Below are 16,145 nucleotides of genomic sequence, written 5' to 3'. Positions count from 1 at the left end.
TTAGATTCACAATAATTCAGTTAAAGATTCACAAAAACGCACTCCCAGATTCACACAATTGAAGATTTTTTTAAAAGAAAAAAAAAGTGAAAATTAAGTTCAGTCATTTTCAATCCATTTTATTTTATCTTATTATTATAAATTTTATAAATTTCTACATAAAATATAATAAATAATTTAATATTTTAAAATTTAAAATAATATTAATATTAAAAAATAATATTTTACCTAATTTTTAATTTTCAATATCAAACTCGAGAAGTATACAGTGTAACAACAAACTCTGCCGCGCCGGAGAGAAGTAAAGGATGGAATGAACCCACCTTTACCGCTCGATTTTTCAATCACATGGGACTTGGGAGGGAGGCGAATGGGAGAGAGGGCGCGGAGACCGAGGAAGGGTTTTTTTTTTTTGTCTTTGAATTTCACTTGAAGTGGATCTACCGTAAAATGTCAGCTGGCTTTTCCACCTCAGTCGATCGTTTATTTCGGTCAGTAATCTCGATCGGAGTAGCTTTTTCCTTTCTTAAAAAGATATAGGCACAATGTTTTTTTGACAATTTTATTCTAAAATGAAATAATTTATACAAAATGACGTTATTTTTAAATTATTTTATACGAATACATTTGATTTAAAATATAATTATATAAAAAAATGATGCCTATATCATTATTTTTTTTTTTTATCAAGTGTGTTCGCAAATTTGTCAGCGTTATCACATGATATGACTAATCAATCGTTCCACTTTGTATGAATCTGGTCTCCATATGGGTCACATTCATGAATCATTGCTGGTCTACGACATTGTTCATTTATTAGTTAACCATTTCCATGCGGCTCTTCCGAGTTCCACGAACGCAGTAGCTTGAGAGATTTGATGTCTTTTTACTCCCCGTAATTAAAAATATCTGATTTTATTATGGTGTATTTATTTTTATTCAATACTTTTAGGTTTTCATGTATAGTAATAAATGTTAAAAATTGAATTAAATATTATTTTTTAATATTATTTTCATTTATAAATTTAAATTATTTATTATATTTTATATAAAAATTTAAAAATTTATAATAATTAAATGAGATAAGATAGATTATATAATTAAACAAGATTATGTTTTAAAAAAAATTCATCAACTATGCGAATAAGGCTAGTTTGTTTATATAAAATCAAACTGTCTTATCTTATTTCATCTCATATAGTTATTATAATTTTTTTAAATTTTTATATAAAATATAATAAATTTAAAAAAAATTAAAATTAAAATTATATCTTATTCAATTTCATCTAAACTGTATAACCAAACAATACGTTAAAAAAACTGTCAAAATGTTTTTAAAAAAAATTGTCAGAAATCACACGTTTTTCATGCGTACAATGGATTCCCTGTTGCATGCCATGAGTTCATCCCGTTCCTTGTCCAAAAAAATTAAAAAAATAAAACAAAAACCAAAAAGAGAGAAACTGAGGTGGAGGTTTTTTTGCTTAGTTTATGTATACGTATTGTCACCATTTGTTAGTGTCAGAGCCTTGTAAAAAGCGAAAATGGAGTTTTTATTTGTGGGTAATAGCAAAAATATAATTATAAAATTATCTGGTGTATTTATTTTTATTTAATACTTTGAAATTTAGACAATATTTAAAATAAAATAAAAAACTGATCCAACTATGTTAAAAACTATCAGAAATGACACGTTTTTCATGCGTACATATGGGTCACCCTGGCGCATGCCCTGGGGCTTGAGTTGCTTTCCTGTTCCATCCCAAAAATAAAAAAATAAAAAAAAATCATTTTTTTAGAAATAAAAGAAATATGTCGTGTTGTCATGATTGGTTACTGTCACGTCATAGTGCATGCAATAATTGGACTTTTTTCATTGCCCATATTATCCCCAGAATGGGTTCGCTTGTCTTTCATTCCTGTCACGTCATAGTTTTCTTGTTCTTAGGCTCCGTTTGCATCTCAATTTTTTCATCTCATTGTATATTTAAATATTATTTGAATATAATTTTTTTTTAATTTTTAAAATTTTTTCATTTAATCATTTTAACTTTTTCAAATTTTAAAATAAAATTATATTTTAATTTTAATTTTATAATATTTTTATTCAATTTTTTTCTCTAATTTTTCAAAATATAATAAAAATTTTAACTTAAATTATTTTATTATTATTTATAAATTTTTCATATCATCTTCTTTTACTATTTAAACAGTGCCTAATTTTTGCAAAAATGATAGAAAAAGACTTGCACTAAAAATTGAAATATTCCCCTCAATGGGCCAAAGCTTCACATTGCAGAGTCTCGTCTTTTAAAAAGTTGGATGCCAACGTGCTTTTCGTTTTCACAAAGAAATGATGCTCTTGGGCTTAAGAGGTTACCTAATGGCCACCGGTCAATTTAGTAGAATTCTTGTTGGACGCCGGAATGGGAGATGACTTTCTCTGCTTCCCAACCCTTCAAGGGCATGAGCATTGATCTATACATATATATATGTAAAGTTATATTTGTATAATATAATCTTAAAATCCTCCACATTAACTTATATATATCTAAATATTTAGTTACTTATGAACAGTACTTATCTAAATTTAAATAATTACTATTTACCATACAAATTCTATTTTAATCATTATTTCTCTTTCCTCACACTCTATCTCACAATCCTTTCATTTTCTCCCTCCTTCAACAACACAACAAACCTTCACTTGTATATTTATTTTATTATTATAATATATTATATATATTTTGTATTTTATTATATTTTTAATATAATATATAAAAAGTTTGATTTTAAAAAAAAAATAAATAATAATAAAATTATTTTATCTCAAATATGCATAAGTCAATATAAAAATTCTACAAAGATATGATTTTATATATATATATATATATATATGCATACACCAATACTAATGTTCTAACCAATCCCTGCTATTCTAGACACATTAAATAAATATCGCCTGCCATTTATTTGCAGAAATTCATGATTCTGGATAGATTATAATCCTTCAAAACAGTAGTTTTAAATTCTGTTCGATTTCGGTCGGAATTTTTCATTTGTGTATTATCCGATACACTCTACCACTTTGTTCTGTTACTCTTTAAATTCTGATCCATTTCGACCATTCCGGCCATAATTGGCGTTTCGGGACCTATTCAGTTTCAAATTATTTTTATAATTTTTTTATAAATTTTAAATCTATATGACATTTAATTAATTATATAATATAAAATGTATTAATATAATTTTAATTTTTTTATAAGAATATGTCCCATCAATCTTTTTTTTTAAATATCATTATTTGTAATAATTTATCTATTATTCTTTTATTATTTATTTTTTGTGTCTCAATTCAAGTTTGTGGATTTTCCAACTTATACTTATTATATAAATCTTCAATCCTTCCACGTATCTACACATATACATATAAATATTTATATAACATGTAGTTAATCCCAAAATAGTACATTGGAAGTCTGGAACGGATTGATATCAAAATATTTCATTCTAATATTTAAATCGAAATGATTACTAGAACGTAATTTAAAATATTGTTTGAAACACCAAGTGCCATTTATTTATGATTAATTTAATTTAAATATTTATTATAAATTAAATATAGTTGACAATGAATGTGTTCTCTACACTAACTCGAATAATAAAATTCTTTTTATATGTCTATATCTCTGTTACTCCATATCTTAAATTGAGATAAAAACTTTAAAGTATAAATAATTAATTTCCGCTAATGATCATAATTAATCATGTTGATATCTATAAGAAAAATACAAGATTATAATTATATTTGATACTTCCCCTCTATTAAATGATTGAAAATATAAGAATTTTCCCTTGCGTCAGAAGTTTAATAGAAAATATAATAATTTTCCATTGCGTTAGAAGTTTGAATGATAGAAATATATCAATAGAGTATTAAGAGTATACTTCACTCGATTATTTTTTATTAGCAGTCTCTTTCACTCATTTTCATCATAAATTACAATCATCTTATCTCCTTCTCTTGCTCCCCACCTTTTAACGTCATAATAATAACGAGTGGCCCACAATCGTGGGCTGAAATTGGGCCTACTCGCAACTTTAAGGCCTTGTTTGAATTGAGAGATCATATGAATTTAAATAGTTTATAAATAATAATAAAATTTATAAATAATAATAAATGGTAGTGAGAGTCTCAATCCAAACAAACTCTAAAACTTATTTAAATCAAACCGAGACTTTGGTCAGGCTTAATTGTTGATGAATGTATAAAAAAAACCGATGGCCAATAGCAGACTCGCCTGCATAAATTTATGGGCTCAACATTCAGGCCCAAGAATACATCTTTCTTTAAGACCAAAAACTTTGGGCCCAGCCACCAAACCCATATAATGTCTAATGTCCCCTGCATTCTAAACAGACATCGCACAAATCTAATGTCTTAGATATTGGAAAGAGAAAAGAAAAGAATAGAAATTCGGGGTGAAAAGATCCCACCCCGGGACCGGACCGAGAACCAAAAATTTTGTAAAAGAAAAATCGAAACCGGCGGTCAATCTTTCCAGTCCGGACCGAGAACCTTGCAGGCCTAACCGGACCGATCGAATATATTTTAAGATATTATATATAATAATTATGTAATTTTTATTTAATTTATTAACATTGACAATATAAAATGTTAAATATGCAATTACTAATATGCTATCAATTAACTAATATATTATATCAATTAACTAACCTATCACCATTAACTAATTACTAATATCTACATTTAATGAAATTTATTAGATAATTTATTTTGTAAAATACCTAAGTTACAAGTAAGTATAAAGCATATATGGTCAATGACAATTATTCAATAATCATATACAAAATGTTAAAATTTTAATATAGCCCATCATGCATAACTATTATAATAGGCTGCGTTTGAATGTTGAACTGAGTTAAGTTGAGTTGAGTTGAGATGATAAAATATTGTTAGAATATTATTTTTTAATATTATTATTATTTTAAAATTTGAAAATTTTGAATTGTTTATTATATTCTGTATTGAAATTTGAAAAAGTTGTAATGATGAGTTGAGATGAATTAACATTCCAAACGAAGCAATTAGCAATTAACATCATAAATATAATTATAAGATTTTAGTTTTTTTAATGAGTTAATTACATAATCCACATTAAATAATTTACTTAATTTAAATTTTACTAATTTAAATAATTGATTTTATCAATTGATTTTTCTCTATTTTTTGTTTTCTATTTTATTAGTACAATTGATAACCTTTTTGGATGGATATAGATCATTTGTATTTCTGTTTTTTCTATATTTTTCTTTTATTTAGAGTTTAGATGTTATTGGCATATTGCATATTTTTCAATTTTTTGCATGTTAACAATAATTTAGGTTGAAAATGGGATAAAAGTAAGGACTTGAGCCTAAATTTGACTAGCAAAATGCCAATGTCAAGAAATGGGCCCATTTGGTATTGGGTCGGACTGAGTCGGATCTCAGGTTCATATGGGAGTTTGGTCCTATCCAGAGTGGAAAAATTCTGGACTGAAGGGGTTTGGTCTAGTCCCAAAAATCTTTTATGGACAGACCGAATCGGACCGAATTCTTCCATAAATATAATGGTACTTTAAAAATTATTTTTATATAAATCATGTAAGATAATTATAATTTAAAAATAAATGCTACAATGCCATCGCAATTATACTATTCATTGTCTTATTGACATGGTATTACCATATGATGTCACGTGGCGTTATAAGGGGTGTAAAGAGTTCGGTTTGGACCTGAAAAATGGACTGGACCGAATGGTTCTGTCTAGACCAAAGTTGAGACCGACCGGTCTCGGTCTCGCAAATTGTGGACCGAAAAAAATTGGTCTAGTTTCGAGGTCTATAAATTTTGGACCGGACCGAACTCCTCTATATATTTTTAAAATATTTGTAATAATTTAATATATTATGTTTATATAGTAATTATATAAGTTAATGATGTAATTTTCATCTAATTTATTATCATTGACCGTATAATATATAAAATAATATTTGCTATCAATTAATAATAAATCATAAATCATGTGATAATTTATGTCATTATATGTAAATAGTTAATACATCATACATTCATGTATACTTTACTATTTACACTTAATTAAAATAATTAGGTAATTTTTTTTACACACCTAAGTTGCAAGAAAGCATGAATAATTTATGTATGATAAAATTATTTGATATTCATTAACCATATATAAAATGCATGACATTATTAATAATTATGCATACTAAAAAGTAAAGTCTAAGTTAGTAAGTAGTAACTATCAATATCATAAATATAATTATAATAAAATATTTTTTTTACTATAATGGGTTAGTTACATATAATCCACTTAATTTTAATTTAGTATTTTAAATAATTTTTTAAATTTATTTGAAAAGAAAATGAAATAAAATAATAAAATAATTGGATCGGACCAAATGGACTCATAGATATTGGTCTGGTCCAGTTTCGGTCTGGTTTGAAGAAAATGATGGAATATCACTTCCGATCTGGATCGATTTACACTGTAGATGTCATATCAATAAAATAAAGTGAAATATAACTCCCCATCATAGTAGCAATATTCTTATTTAAAATATGTGTTCAAACAAAAAACGTAACACGAATAATTTTCCTTTTTTTTCCTCCTTTGTTTAACAAAAAATGTAACATGAATAATTTTTTTTTTTCTCCTTTGTTATAAAAAAAACTCATTGATAAAAATAATTCTTTCATTATTCAACCTTTTAAAGAAAATACTCAAGGAGACCGTATGTGGCGCGAACTACACCGATAGGACTGACAAAGATTCGCGCGAAAGTTCATAAACGACAATATTAGAGAGAGAGAGAGAGAGAGAGCGAGCGAATGAAGTTGAACCCCACCATCTCCCACATTTTCACTTCGTTTTCTCATCGTTCCCGTCATTTTCTCAGGTATTTCTTCCTCAATCTTCACACACGTCTCGATTTCTTTGAAATCTGTTTCTAGTAAAAATTTAAAATCCATTTCTGGATCCAACTAAATAACTATTTTCCATGGCCCAGATTTTTGCTTGGCCGACCAATTTGCGTGTCCAAAAGTTCTAGCGATCTTTGACGTTATGTTATATAACATTTATGGTTGACCAAATTTGCCTATATGTCGGCGCGCCCTTTTATTGGTGGATTTGCAATCAAAGACCAGGAAGTGATTTGGAACTTTATTGGTATATACATGATCGTCGGGAATGGAGTAGGTTGGATGAGAATCATTGCATGCGATAAGGAATTTGAATTATGGGTGCACTTTAAAATCCAGAATCATTGTCATGGTGCAGACAACTGTTAAAAAAAGGTAAGCTTTTCTCTGTTTTGCTAATCAATATGCAGGTCTTGGTTTTGTTTTTTTTTCCTTAGTATGTCGAATATTGCGATTCATGGCATTTTTTGTGTGGGGGAGCGGGGTTTGAGTTTTCGTTTGCTTTTTATGAGTGGGTTTTGTTTCTTGTGGAAATATAATAAGGATGTTCATATTATAGTGGGATCAATATGATTTTGTTTCAATGAATTGAAGGGTGGTTGAAAACTATCAAGTGTTTTGAAGGCTTATTATGTGGGATTGTCTCTTTCGTAGGAGTCTGTGATGGTAGGTTCCAATTACTCATGCACTTTACATTTTATTCTAATAACTACCTACCAAAAAATGCTGTCTCAATCATTTTGTATCTGAAATGGCAATTGCATGAAACTTCAGTCATTTGTATTCATGGGGTTTATTGAGGAGATGTTTTGGAAGGCCATGAGCTATTTCCTGTTCTTGTAGAATCAAGATTCCAGGAAGCAGGGAGCTTTTATGACTCACAAATGTTCCAAAATTCTGCACCTGATATCGTGGTTGTTCTGGCTATTTGTACAAAGAAAGAAATGGTATGTAGCTTTTTTCTGCTTTTGTTCTTATGGTGATTTCAATATTGCTAAGTTGTTTGCTTCATTTTTTCATAAATGGGATGGCAGTAATTACCATGTGCTCCCTTCTTCATATTGCATTCTCTTTGCTTGTCGCAGATGCATACTTCCACTTTCTAAAAGGCGCTTGAGTTTTTGCGAGTCTTTATTTAAACTAGTGGAAGGTTTTCCAAGCGAAATGGAATCCAGTAAAAGAACGCCCAGCGTTATTGCTAGATTGATGGGTCTTGATGAACTGCAGCCTCAGCAGCCTGTCCAAAAACAACAAAGAGTTCTTTCTGAGTATTATTTACAGAGAGTTGCTTCTATAGGTGTCAGGGAGAAGCGCCCATCCCATGAACATGCTTCATTTAGGATGAGCATTGAAGAGCGAAAGGAATTAAGTTACATCTTTAGAGTATTGGAAACATTGAGTAGGCATAAGCAACATAATCCCCCTGTTAAAGAGGGGAAAGGTAGCTCCAGTTCATCAGAAGAGAAATTGGCATTCATAAGGCAGGATTTTTTAGATGCAAAATGCCTTTCAGTGGATAAGAAGCTTCAAAACCGGACGGAAGTTCAAGATGCAACAAAGACTACATATTTTAAGAAAGACCCTTTTCCAAAATATCGCCAAGAACCAGATTCTTCATTTGGCAAGTTCTTCCATGATCGGCAAGGTGTACCTCTGGACAAATGTAGAAAGTTAGGGAGGGAAGCTGTACAAGGGAATGTTAAATTGCTGCACAAATCCGACAATGGCCAAAATTCCCATGCCGAAATTGACATCAATGATATATGCAAAATTTCAAGATCTCAATTGGAGTCAAACAGCGAAGCATGCCATCCCCCAACAAAAATTGTTATTTGGAAACCAAACCATGGCAAGGCAGAGAATGATGCACGGTGTTTCTCTTCATATTGTTCTTGTGAAGGTTTGCCTTTGGGTGATAGGAGGCTTAAAGAGCTTCGTAATACTGAAAATGGGAAATTAGACATCAAAGTCAGTGAGGGGAAGAATTTGGCTTACGGCTTGGAATCTACTAGGCAATGCCCGGTAGATTCAAAAGAGGACGCTACCAAACAAACAAGGCATGGCTTAATCTGGATTTCACCTAAGGTATCAAGATCAGAATTGAGAGTTGATGGCACATCTTCCAAAGATTCTGAGCTGATGATGCCTTCAAATTTATCTGATCGGAAGAATCGATACAAGTTCTTGTTTTCATTTTCACATGGGTCATATGTTTCCAGGGGAGCAAAAAAGCAAATCTTGGAACAATGGAAGTTGAATAAGACGTTCCAAAAAGATGGATTGGTTGGTAGAGCGAGTACTCTGCGTGGATTGCTTGCCACGGCTAATGGTGAAATTGGAACAAGAAATGTCCATCACAAGCCTAGTAAGTACGGCCTGAGCAATCAAACTGCTCCAAATGATGTGCAAGTGAACTCGGGTGTTCTTTTAGGTGTTGTCAACAGGTATGGCTTGAAAGATGGGTCTGTCAGAAACTTTCCAATGATCACATCTCCTCCTGCATCTTCTTCTGCCAGTGGGAGTCCTAGAACTAGGACCAGACACGAAGGTCTTCAGAGCGACAGGTATTTGAGCCTGGAAAGGTCTATTAATTGGGCACAACACAAATCAAGAAATCAAAATTTAAACCAGAAAGATGGTTTAGGATATAACAACATGTTCAGCTATAAGAAATCTCATCCTTTTCCCTGCTCGGATTTAGAAGTTAAACGTATTGCAGAAGATATGCTTGTGGTCGTGGATGAGGTGAAGGGCCAACTCGACAAGGATCTGTCTAATCAGGATTTTATGGGTTCTCAGTTAAGCTCCAGTGTTTCTTACTCTGATATGGGAAATAGTTGCATTGTACAGGACACATGGGTGGTGAAAGGTGAGATGAAGCACAAGCTTCATAACAGCAACATGTCAGCACAGAACATCTTGCAGCTTCCTCAGCCCTTGGTTTGTAGTGCTGCCTCAGTGAGTGTGGTAACTGATGTGGTAACTGCTGCAGAGGGTAAGGTTGCGAGTGGGGCCGGCAGGCCTTGTGGATATTCCAAGGAAGAGCAGTTTGAATCAATTCCCTGCATCTTAGACACAAATTCTGATTCTTCTAGTCATACCTTGGATACATCAATTCAGCAGGTTTGATGTTTCTCTCTAATAAGATGGTTAATTATTTACCAATAAAAAGGATGGTTCATGATTTAGTTTGATTTAGTTTATATATATTATCAGTAAGCTCCAAAAAATATATTTCTACATATTCCTAAAAAAGTATATTTTTCTGGCATACTTGTTCTGGGTTGGTGACATTTGTATGTTCAGTCTCTACCTTTAAGTATCATGAGATATTTTCAGGATGTTAGACATATCAGTTTCATTCGTTTTTTAGAAGGGCTGTCCTTAAATTCTCTACAACAAGGTATTGTTTCAAATGTGGTTGCAATTCATTCATTCAGTTTTATCTCAAAATAAAGTTCAAATTTGTCTACAGTCACTAGAATCCAAAACCGTTTATCTCCATCATGTATCATAGGTAATGTCAGTTGGATTTCATGAAGAAGGTTCTGTTTTCTCACAGTGCTCTCACACAGAGCCAGAATCCAGATTGAGCTTGGTGGATGCTTATTATCCCAGTCCAGTTTCGGTTCTGGAACCTGCTTGCATAGAAGACCTTTCATGTAGTTTGGAATGCTTAGAGACTGTCAACACTGACGACATTTATGGTAAGTCGAGTAGGACTGCATCTCATAATATTCACCCACGTTTAGTTCAAGTTCCATGTATATATCTTCTTCCCATTCCCCACCCCCCCCCCCCCCCCCCCCCTCCCCCCCCTGGTGGGTTTATGGAGGCAAATTTCTGATGTCAGATTTCTCAGAAATACAAGCAGAAGGATCTGGAATGATCGTGTCAAGTGATGAAGATTCCGGAGAAGGATCTGTAAATGACCCTGAAGAAAACGAAGGGTTAATGAGATTATTTAGAGTGGAAGAAAGCAGGAATTTCTCCTACCTTACTGATGTCTTAACTGAGGCAGGTTTTCATGATGGGATCCTTGATATGGACTTTTCTACCTGGCATTCTCCAGAATACCCAATGAACCTTTCAGTTTTTGAGACTTTAGAAAAACAGCTTGGTGAGCAAGCTTCCTGGAAGAGGCCGGAAAGGAGGCTACTCTTTGACCGAATTAATTCAGGGCTTATGGAGATTCTCCGGCCATGCATGGGTGTGCCCAAATGGGCAAAGCCTATATCCAAGAGATTTAAGCCAAGGCTGAGTCAGGACATAATTGAGGAAGAGTTGTGGATGTTGCTAATCAGCCAAGAAAAGGAAGCGAGTAAGGACTCGACAGTGAAAGTGCTGCAAAAGGAACTGAATTCTTTAGATTTAGGAGATGATATTGATGTTATAGGTAGTGAAATAGAGAGATTATTGATTGATGAGCTTGCGACAGAGGTGATTAGCATGGACACTTTTTGAGTAGACGTGTTATTTTTGGTGGATATCTACATGATTTGAAAACCATTCAGAAAAATATCTTTATGCATACACTAGTCGTTTTTATATCTGAGTGTAGTAGTGTGACGAGGAGATATGTATAGATTAGTTTGTTCATAATCCTATATGAGTGTATTGATATTATCAAGGGATCGTGCATTTTTGAGATATGTGTATTATGAGCTGTGGATCAAATTCTTTGTTATTTTGTTCACATTTATTCAGGGATTGAAGTTTCATGATTTTTCTTTTAAGTGATGACTTTACTGATTTGCCATTACCCTTTGACAGTAAGATACATTAAAGAAAAAAAGAAAAAAAAAACCACCCAACCCCGGCAAGGCCAATCAGCTTCGAAAAACCATTTGCAGTAGCAAGCATTGTGGGTGCGACTCAAACAAATGTTATAGAAGTCCATGGGTGACCTAAACCCTTCCTAGCCTAATCATTTTTGTCATACTTGTTTGGATACAGAAACGATATCATCTCATTTTTTTATTACAGTTTTTTCAAAATTTTATATAAAATATAATAAATAATTTAATTTTTTCAAATCTTAATGCAATAATAATATTTAAAAAGCATGCGTCAACTAGCTCCACCTCATCAACTCCCATTTCATAGCTCAACCCGTGTGTTATATGTAATAAATTATATATAAAACGAAAAAATGACAAGGAGAACACACGATATGACATCATTTATATTTTTTAAAATTTAGATTTGAAATTTTTATTGTCAATCGAGTTCTATTATTTCAGCTATATATGTACATATTAAAAGCTAGCTGGATATTGTATTTTAAAAAGACTCCTAATTTGGACTTTTTTAAGTGCTAAAAAATTAAATATCCACCCCACTAAAATGTGTATAATTTTTGTTACAGGAATTGTTGAGTCAACGATTTAGTTTAAAGTCGAGACTTCCCGCCCCACAATCATTCTTTAACGACTACAAATACTTTAATCTGTAACCACTGTAATTTTTTAAAGACAGAGAATGGAAGTTATAAAATCACCAACTTTTCGCCTTAATAAGTAACACGCACCAAATCCATCTCATCAACTCCTATTTCAAAGCTCAGGCTATATATATTGCCCCTTACCTTGCTTCCTTCCATCACCGATACATACACCAAAGTTAATCTTCTTATCACTATATTAAGTCACATCTCTTATCAAACAGTACTACATCCAAACGGAATACCACAGATACTTTCTAGCTCAGCCATGGCCGCCGCAGGCTGCCTTGTTTTGTTCCTCACTCTCACCATTTTGAGTACTGCAGCCACCTCTGCCCGACTCCTCGACGAACAACCACTGGTGCCGGTCGTCCCACCGGAGGCAACCGATGAAGTTGTGACGCCTGTACCTTCAGCCACCGGCCAGACCAATCCTAGTCTTGGTGTGGCTGCAGCCACTAGTGCCATTGATGCTGAACCCTTCCATACCCTAACCTTTTTCATGCATGACATAGTCGGTGGTTCGAACCCTTCGGCTCAACCCCTGACCGGGATAATAAACAACCCTTCCTTCAACGGCCAACTCCCATTTGCCAAACCCAATGGGGCAGTCCTCCCAGTGACCAACGGTGCATCCCAGGATAACGGCCTCCTCGATATCAACAACATGCCATTCCTTACTGGGCTCGGTGGCGCTACATCACCAGTGTTGCAAAACAACGGCTTTGGGAACTTTCCGGTCGCTAATGGGGGTCAGCTCCCGTCGGCGTCTACCCTTCAGCAGCTCATGTTTGGCACCATGACAGTTTTCGACGACGAGCTGACCGAGGGGCACGAGCTCCGATCAGGATTGGTAGGAAAGGCACAAGGGTTTTACGTGGTGTGCTCCGAAGATGGAACCACTCAGACCATGGCGTTTACTGTTATGCTTGAGAGCGGGAGTTATGCAGACAGCCTTAGCTTCTTCGGGATCCACAGAACGGCTGTGTCAGAGTCGCAGTTAGCCATCATGGGTGGGACCGGGAAGTATGTTAACGCAAAGGGATTTGCCACGGTTAAGACCCTCGTTGACACCACCCTGCATGAGACTGATGGGGTCGAGTCTCTGCTGGAGTTCACTGTTTATATTACTTACTGATATTGATGCTTTTAGTGTTTGAGACTTCCAAATATTGTATTTTCAATTCCATTGTAATTCCAAGAAAAATGATCATATTTTAATTTCCTCTCTCAAGAAAAATGTTCAGTTATTTGTGAATGTGGGAAAAAAGAAGTGTATTCTAACACTGGAAGCTTTGATTTCAATCCTCCTAAAATTAAAATCCCGTCGACAGAAGGAAATTGCTTTCCTTTCCATCCAAATAAGTCAAATAAATAACCAAGATAAAATAAGAAAATGAGGCAAGTTCCAACAAAATTAGTTCGGTTTCTTTCACTCCGAAAAATAAAAAATCGGATTTCTTTATTTCCACATTAATATAGATCGACTACCTGGATTAATAGATCAGACTGACTGGTTCCAAACAGAAACCAGAAGCCGGAGTACGTAGTCTAGTCATCCCAGACAAAATATATATTTGATAAACCATGATCTTCTGATCAATTTCTGGAGATCAATGCCTTGAGATATGAGGATTCTAGCTAGAGTTTTAAATTTCATAATCATATATATGCATCTTAGGGGTGAAAAATAATCAATCTTGGAAATAGGCCTACCTGCTAATTTAGTAATTGTTGTCATGTGCAATGATTGACAAAATATATATACGAACAGTATATTCCCGCAAACACTAGCTAAATTAATTACTAGTTAACATACTCATGATGTAATGCAAAAAGTTGTTAATTTAATTTTGTTTGTAATCTAATCGTGAAGTTTTCTAAATTTTGACTTTTTTATTTATTATTATTTGTAATAAATTAGATTAAAAAATTAAGACGCGAACGTTATTGATCAGAAAAAAAATACAGAGTATTCTATATATATATATATATATATCAGAAATTATATCCGTTATGAATATGATCAGTTCATTGCAGCAACTTGCCATCCAAAACGATTCAAAGTTTAGACGCGACGAGATAATTAATACAAAACTGATTTTTATTCAACTTCAGATCTTTGAAAGATAACATGATGAGACATGAAATAGCCACACCCAGTTATACAATAACATGGTAAATCGTATTTACCCAACCCGACAACACAAACTAATCCGAAAGGTAAACACCGAACTGCAGGATTGTGTCGACGCCGTCCGTAGTGTGCTGATCCTCCGGGTGAAGTGTTTCGACTGTAGCATACCCCTTCGCATTCTCGTACTTCCCTGTCCCACCAACCACCGAAATTTGAGACTCATGCAACGCCGTTCGATGCACGCCAAAGAAACTGATCGTATCCTCGACCAGTACCTGATGGTGATCACCGCCACCAGAACCGTGCAGCAACACTGTCAACGCGACCGTCTGGCTCGTCCCGTCCAAGGAGCTAGCCAAGTAAAACCCCTGCGCTTTGCCAACCACATGAGCGGAATCCATCTCGTGACCTTCCGTCAACTCGTCATCAATCACCGTCAGTGATCCGAACATGAGCTTCTGGAGTGTGAGCCCGGATGGTAGTTGACCGGCAGTGACAAAGGGTAGGTTGTTTCCGCCGTTAACGACGCCGTTGTTGGCTCCATTTTGGATGACAGTGGAGGCTTGGGGACCGACGCCGTTGAGGCCTGCAATGAACGGGAGATTATTGTTGTTGATAATACCATTAAGGTTTGCGTTTGTCAATGGGACCCCACCGGTGAGTGGGAAGATATCGCTGTTGGGCTCAGAGAAAGGAAGGCCATTGATTTGGGTGTCAGTTATGATCCCAGTGACCACCCTGGCCGATGGATGTGTGCCACCTAAGATGTCATGCATGAAAAAGGTCAACGTAGGGGTTTCTGATCCAGCAGGTTTTGCCACTATGGCACCGGATGTAGCGGTAACAGGTGCTGTTGGAACAACTGCGGCTGTGGTGGTGGGACCAGCTACGGGTGCCACTCCAATAATAGGTGTTGACGTGGTGTCGGGTTCTTCAGGATCCGGTTGTGGTGCCACGTCAATATCGGGGACTTCGGATTCAGGTGGTGGTGGTTCAGTGTCATCTGCTATGGGGGTGGCTGGGACTTGGTCACTTGGCAGCGTCGTAGTGGGACCCACGTGTGGGGTTACATTTGGGACAGTTGTTGTGGCAGGATTGGCTAATTGGGGTGGATCGGGGAGGACCGGGGGTATTGGGTCCACTTCGTCAAGGACCCTGGCTGAGTTGGCGCACCCAAAGGTGATGAGCAGGAGCGAGAGGCAGATGCTGGCTTTGAAAGTCGCAGTAGTGGGAAGGGAAAGTTTCACCATTTTGGGTTCGTGAAGACTAAAGAGGAACAAAGCCAAGAAATTGTGTTTTGAGTGCGCTGTGGGGGAGTATTCCCTTTGTGTATAAATATATATAGTCTGGGGAGAATTTTATGAATTGAGGGTTTCTGAAGAGAAGTGGAGCTGATATAATGGAGTTGTTGCATCCTTCCTGTTCTAAGATGTGTTTTGGTTGAAACACCTAACTCACATTTGATGGAATGGGTACTATACTAAATTACTAATATAAACTGAAAAAAAATCTACTCATCATCACAATTCTTATCATCCCATGACGTAACATTAAATG

General features: G+C 34.5%; 3 protein-coding genes across 4 annotated transcripts; 2 read left to right on the top strand and 1 right to left on the bottom strand.

Annotated features, from left to right (window-relative positions):
• The first annotated feature begins 7,813 nt into the window (after positions 1-7,813).
• Positions 7,814-11,738, top strand: LOC121248937. Of its 2 annotated transcripts, none has more exons than XM_041147566.1 (5): positions 7,814-7,955; positions 8,094-9,523; positions 9,557-10,131; positions 10,526-10,715; positions 10,871-11,738. In XM_041147566.1, the coding sequence occupies exons 2-5, from the start codon at positions 8,173-8,175 to the stop codon at positions 11,470-11,472; spliced, it is 2,718 nt and encodes a 905-aa protein (XP_041003500.1). In that variant the 5' UTR covers positions 7,814-7,955; positions 8,094-8,172; the 3' UTR covers positions 11,473-11,738. The 2 variants fall into 2 exon arrangements, with proteins under 2 accessions (XP_041003500.1, XP_041003491.1); XM_041147557.1 differs by having other exon boundaries at positions 10,862-11,738.
• A 168-nt stretch (positions 11,739-11,906) lies between these two features.
• LOC121248314 (dirigent protein 25-like) lies at positions 11,907-13,589 on the top strand. The gene is made up of 2 exons (XM_041146750.1): positions 11,907-11,910; positions 12,676-13,589. Exons 1-2 carry the CDS (start codon positions 11,907-11,909, stop codon positions 13,587-13,589), a joined length of 918 nt encoding a protein of 305 aa, XP_041002684.1.
• A 959-nt stretch (positions 13,590-14,548) lies between these two features.
• On the bottom strand, positions 14,549-15,888 carry LOC121249445 (dirigent protein 24-like). Its single transcript, XM_041148482.1, has one exon. The coding sequence runs from the start codon at positions 15,836-15,838 to the stop codon at positions 14,663-14,665; it is 1,176 nt and encodes a 391-aa protein (XP_041004416.1). The 5' UTR covers positions 15,839-15,888; the 3' UTR covers positions 14,549-14,662.
• Positions 15,889-16,145: the final 257 nt, after the last annotated feature.

The sequence above is a fragment of the Juglans microcarpa x Juglans regia genome, chromosome 1D (genome assembly GCF_004785595.1).
Source record: "Juglans microcarpa x Juglans regia isolate MS1-56 chromosome 1D, Jm3101_v1.0, whole genome shotgun sequence".
NCBI lineage: Eukaryota > Viridiplantae > Streptophyta > Magnoliopsida > Fagales > Juglandaceae > Juglans > Juglans microcarpa x Juglans regia.
The sequence above is the reverse complement of the archived record's forward strand: the minus strand, read 5'-3'. Positions and strand labels throughout refer to the sequence as shown.

Bases quoted from the DNA above. Each gene is read 5' to 3' on its own strand.
- LOC121249445 (XM_041148482.1), bottom strand. From the start codon at position 15,838: ATGGTGAAACTTTCCCTTCCCACTACTGCGACTTTCAAAGCCAGCATC.
- LOC121248937 (XM_041147557.1), top strand. From the start codon at position 8,173: ATGGAATCCAGTAAAAGAACGCCCAGCGTTATTGCTAGATTGATGGGT. The intron at 9,524-9,556 runs GTGGGAGTCCTA...CCAGACACGAAG, and splicing joins TCCTGCATCTTCTTCTGCCA to GTCTTCAGAGCGACAGGTAT. The intron at 10,716-10,861 runs GTAAGTCGAGTA...TTCTGATGTCAG, and splicing joins CAACACTGACGACATTTATG to ATTTCTCAGAAATACAAGCA.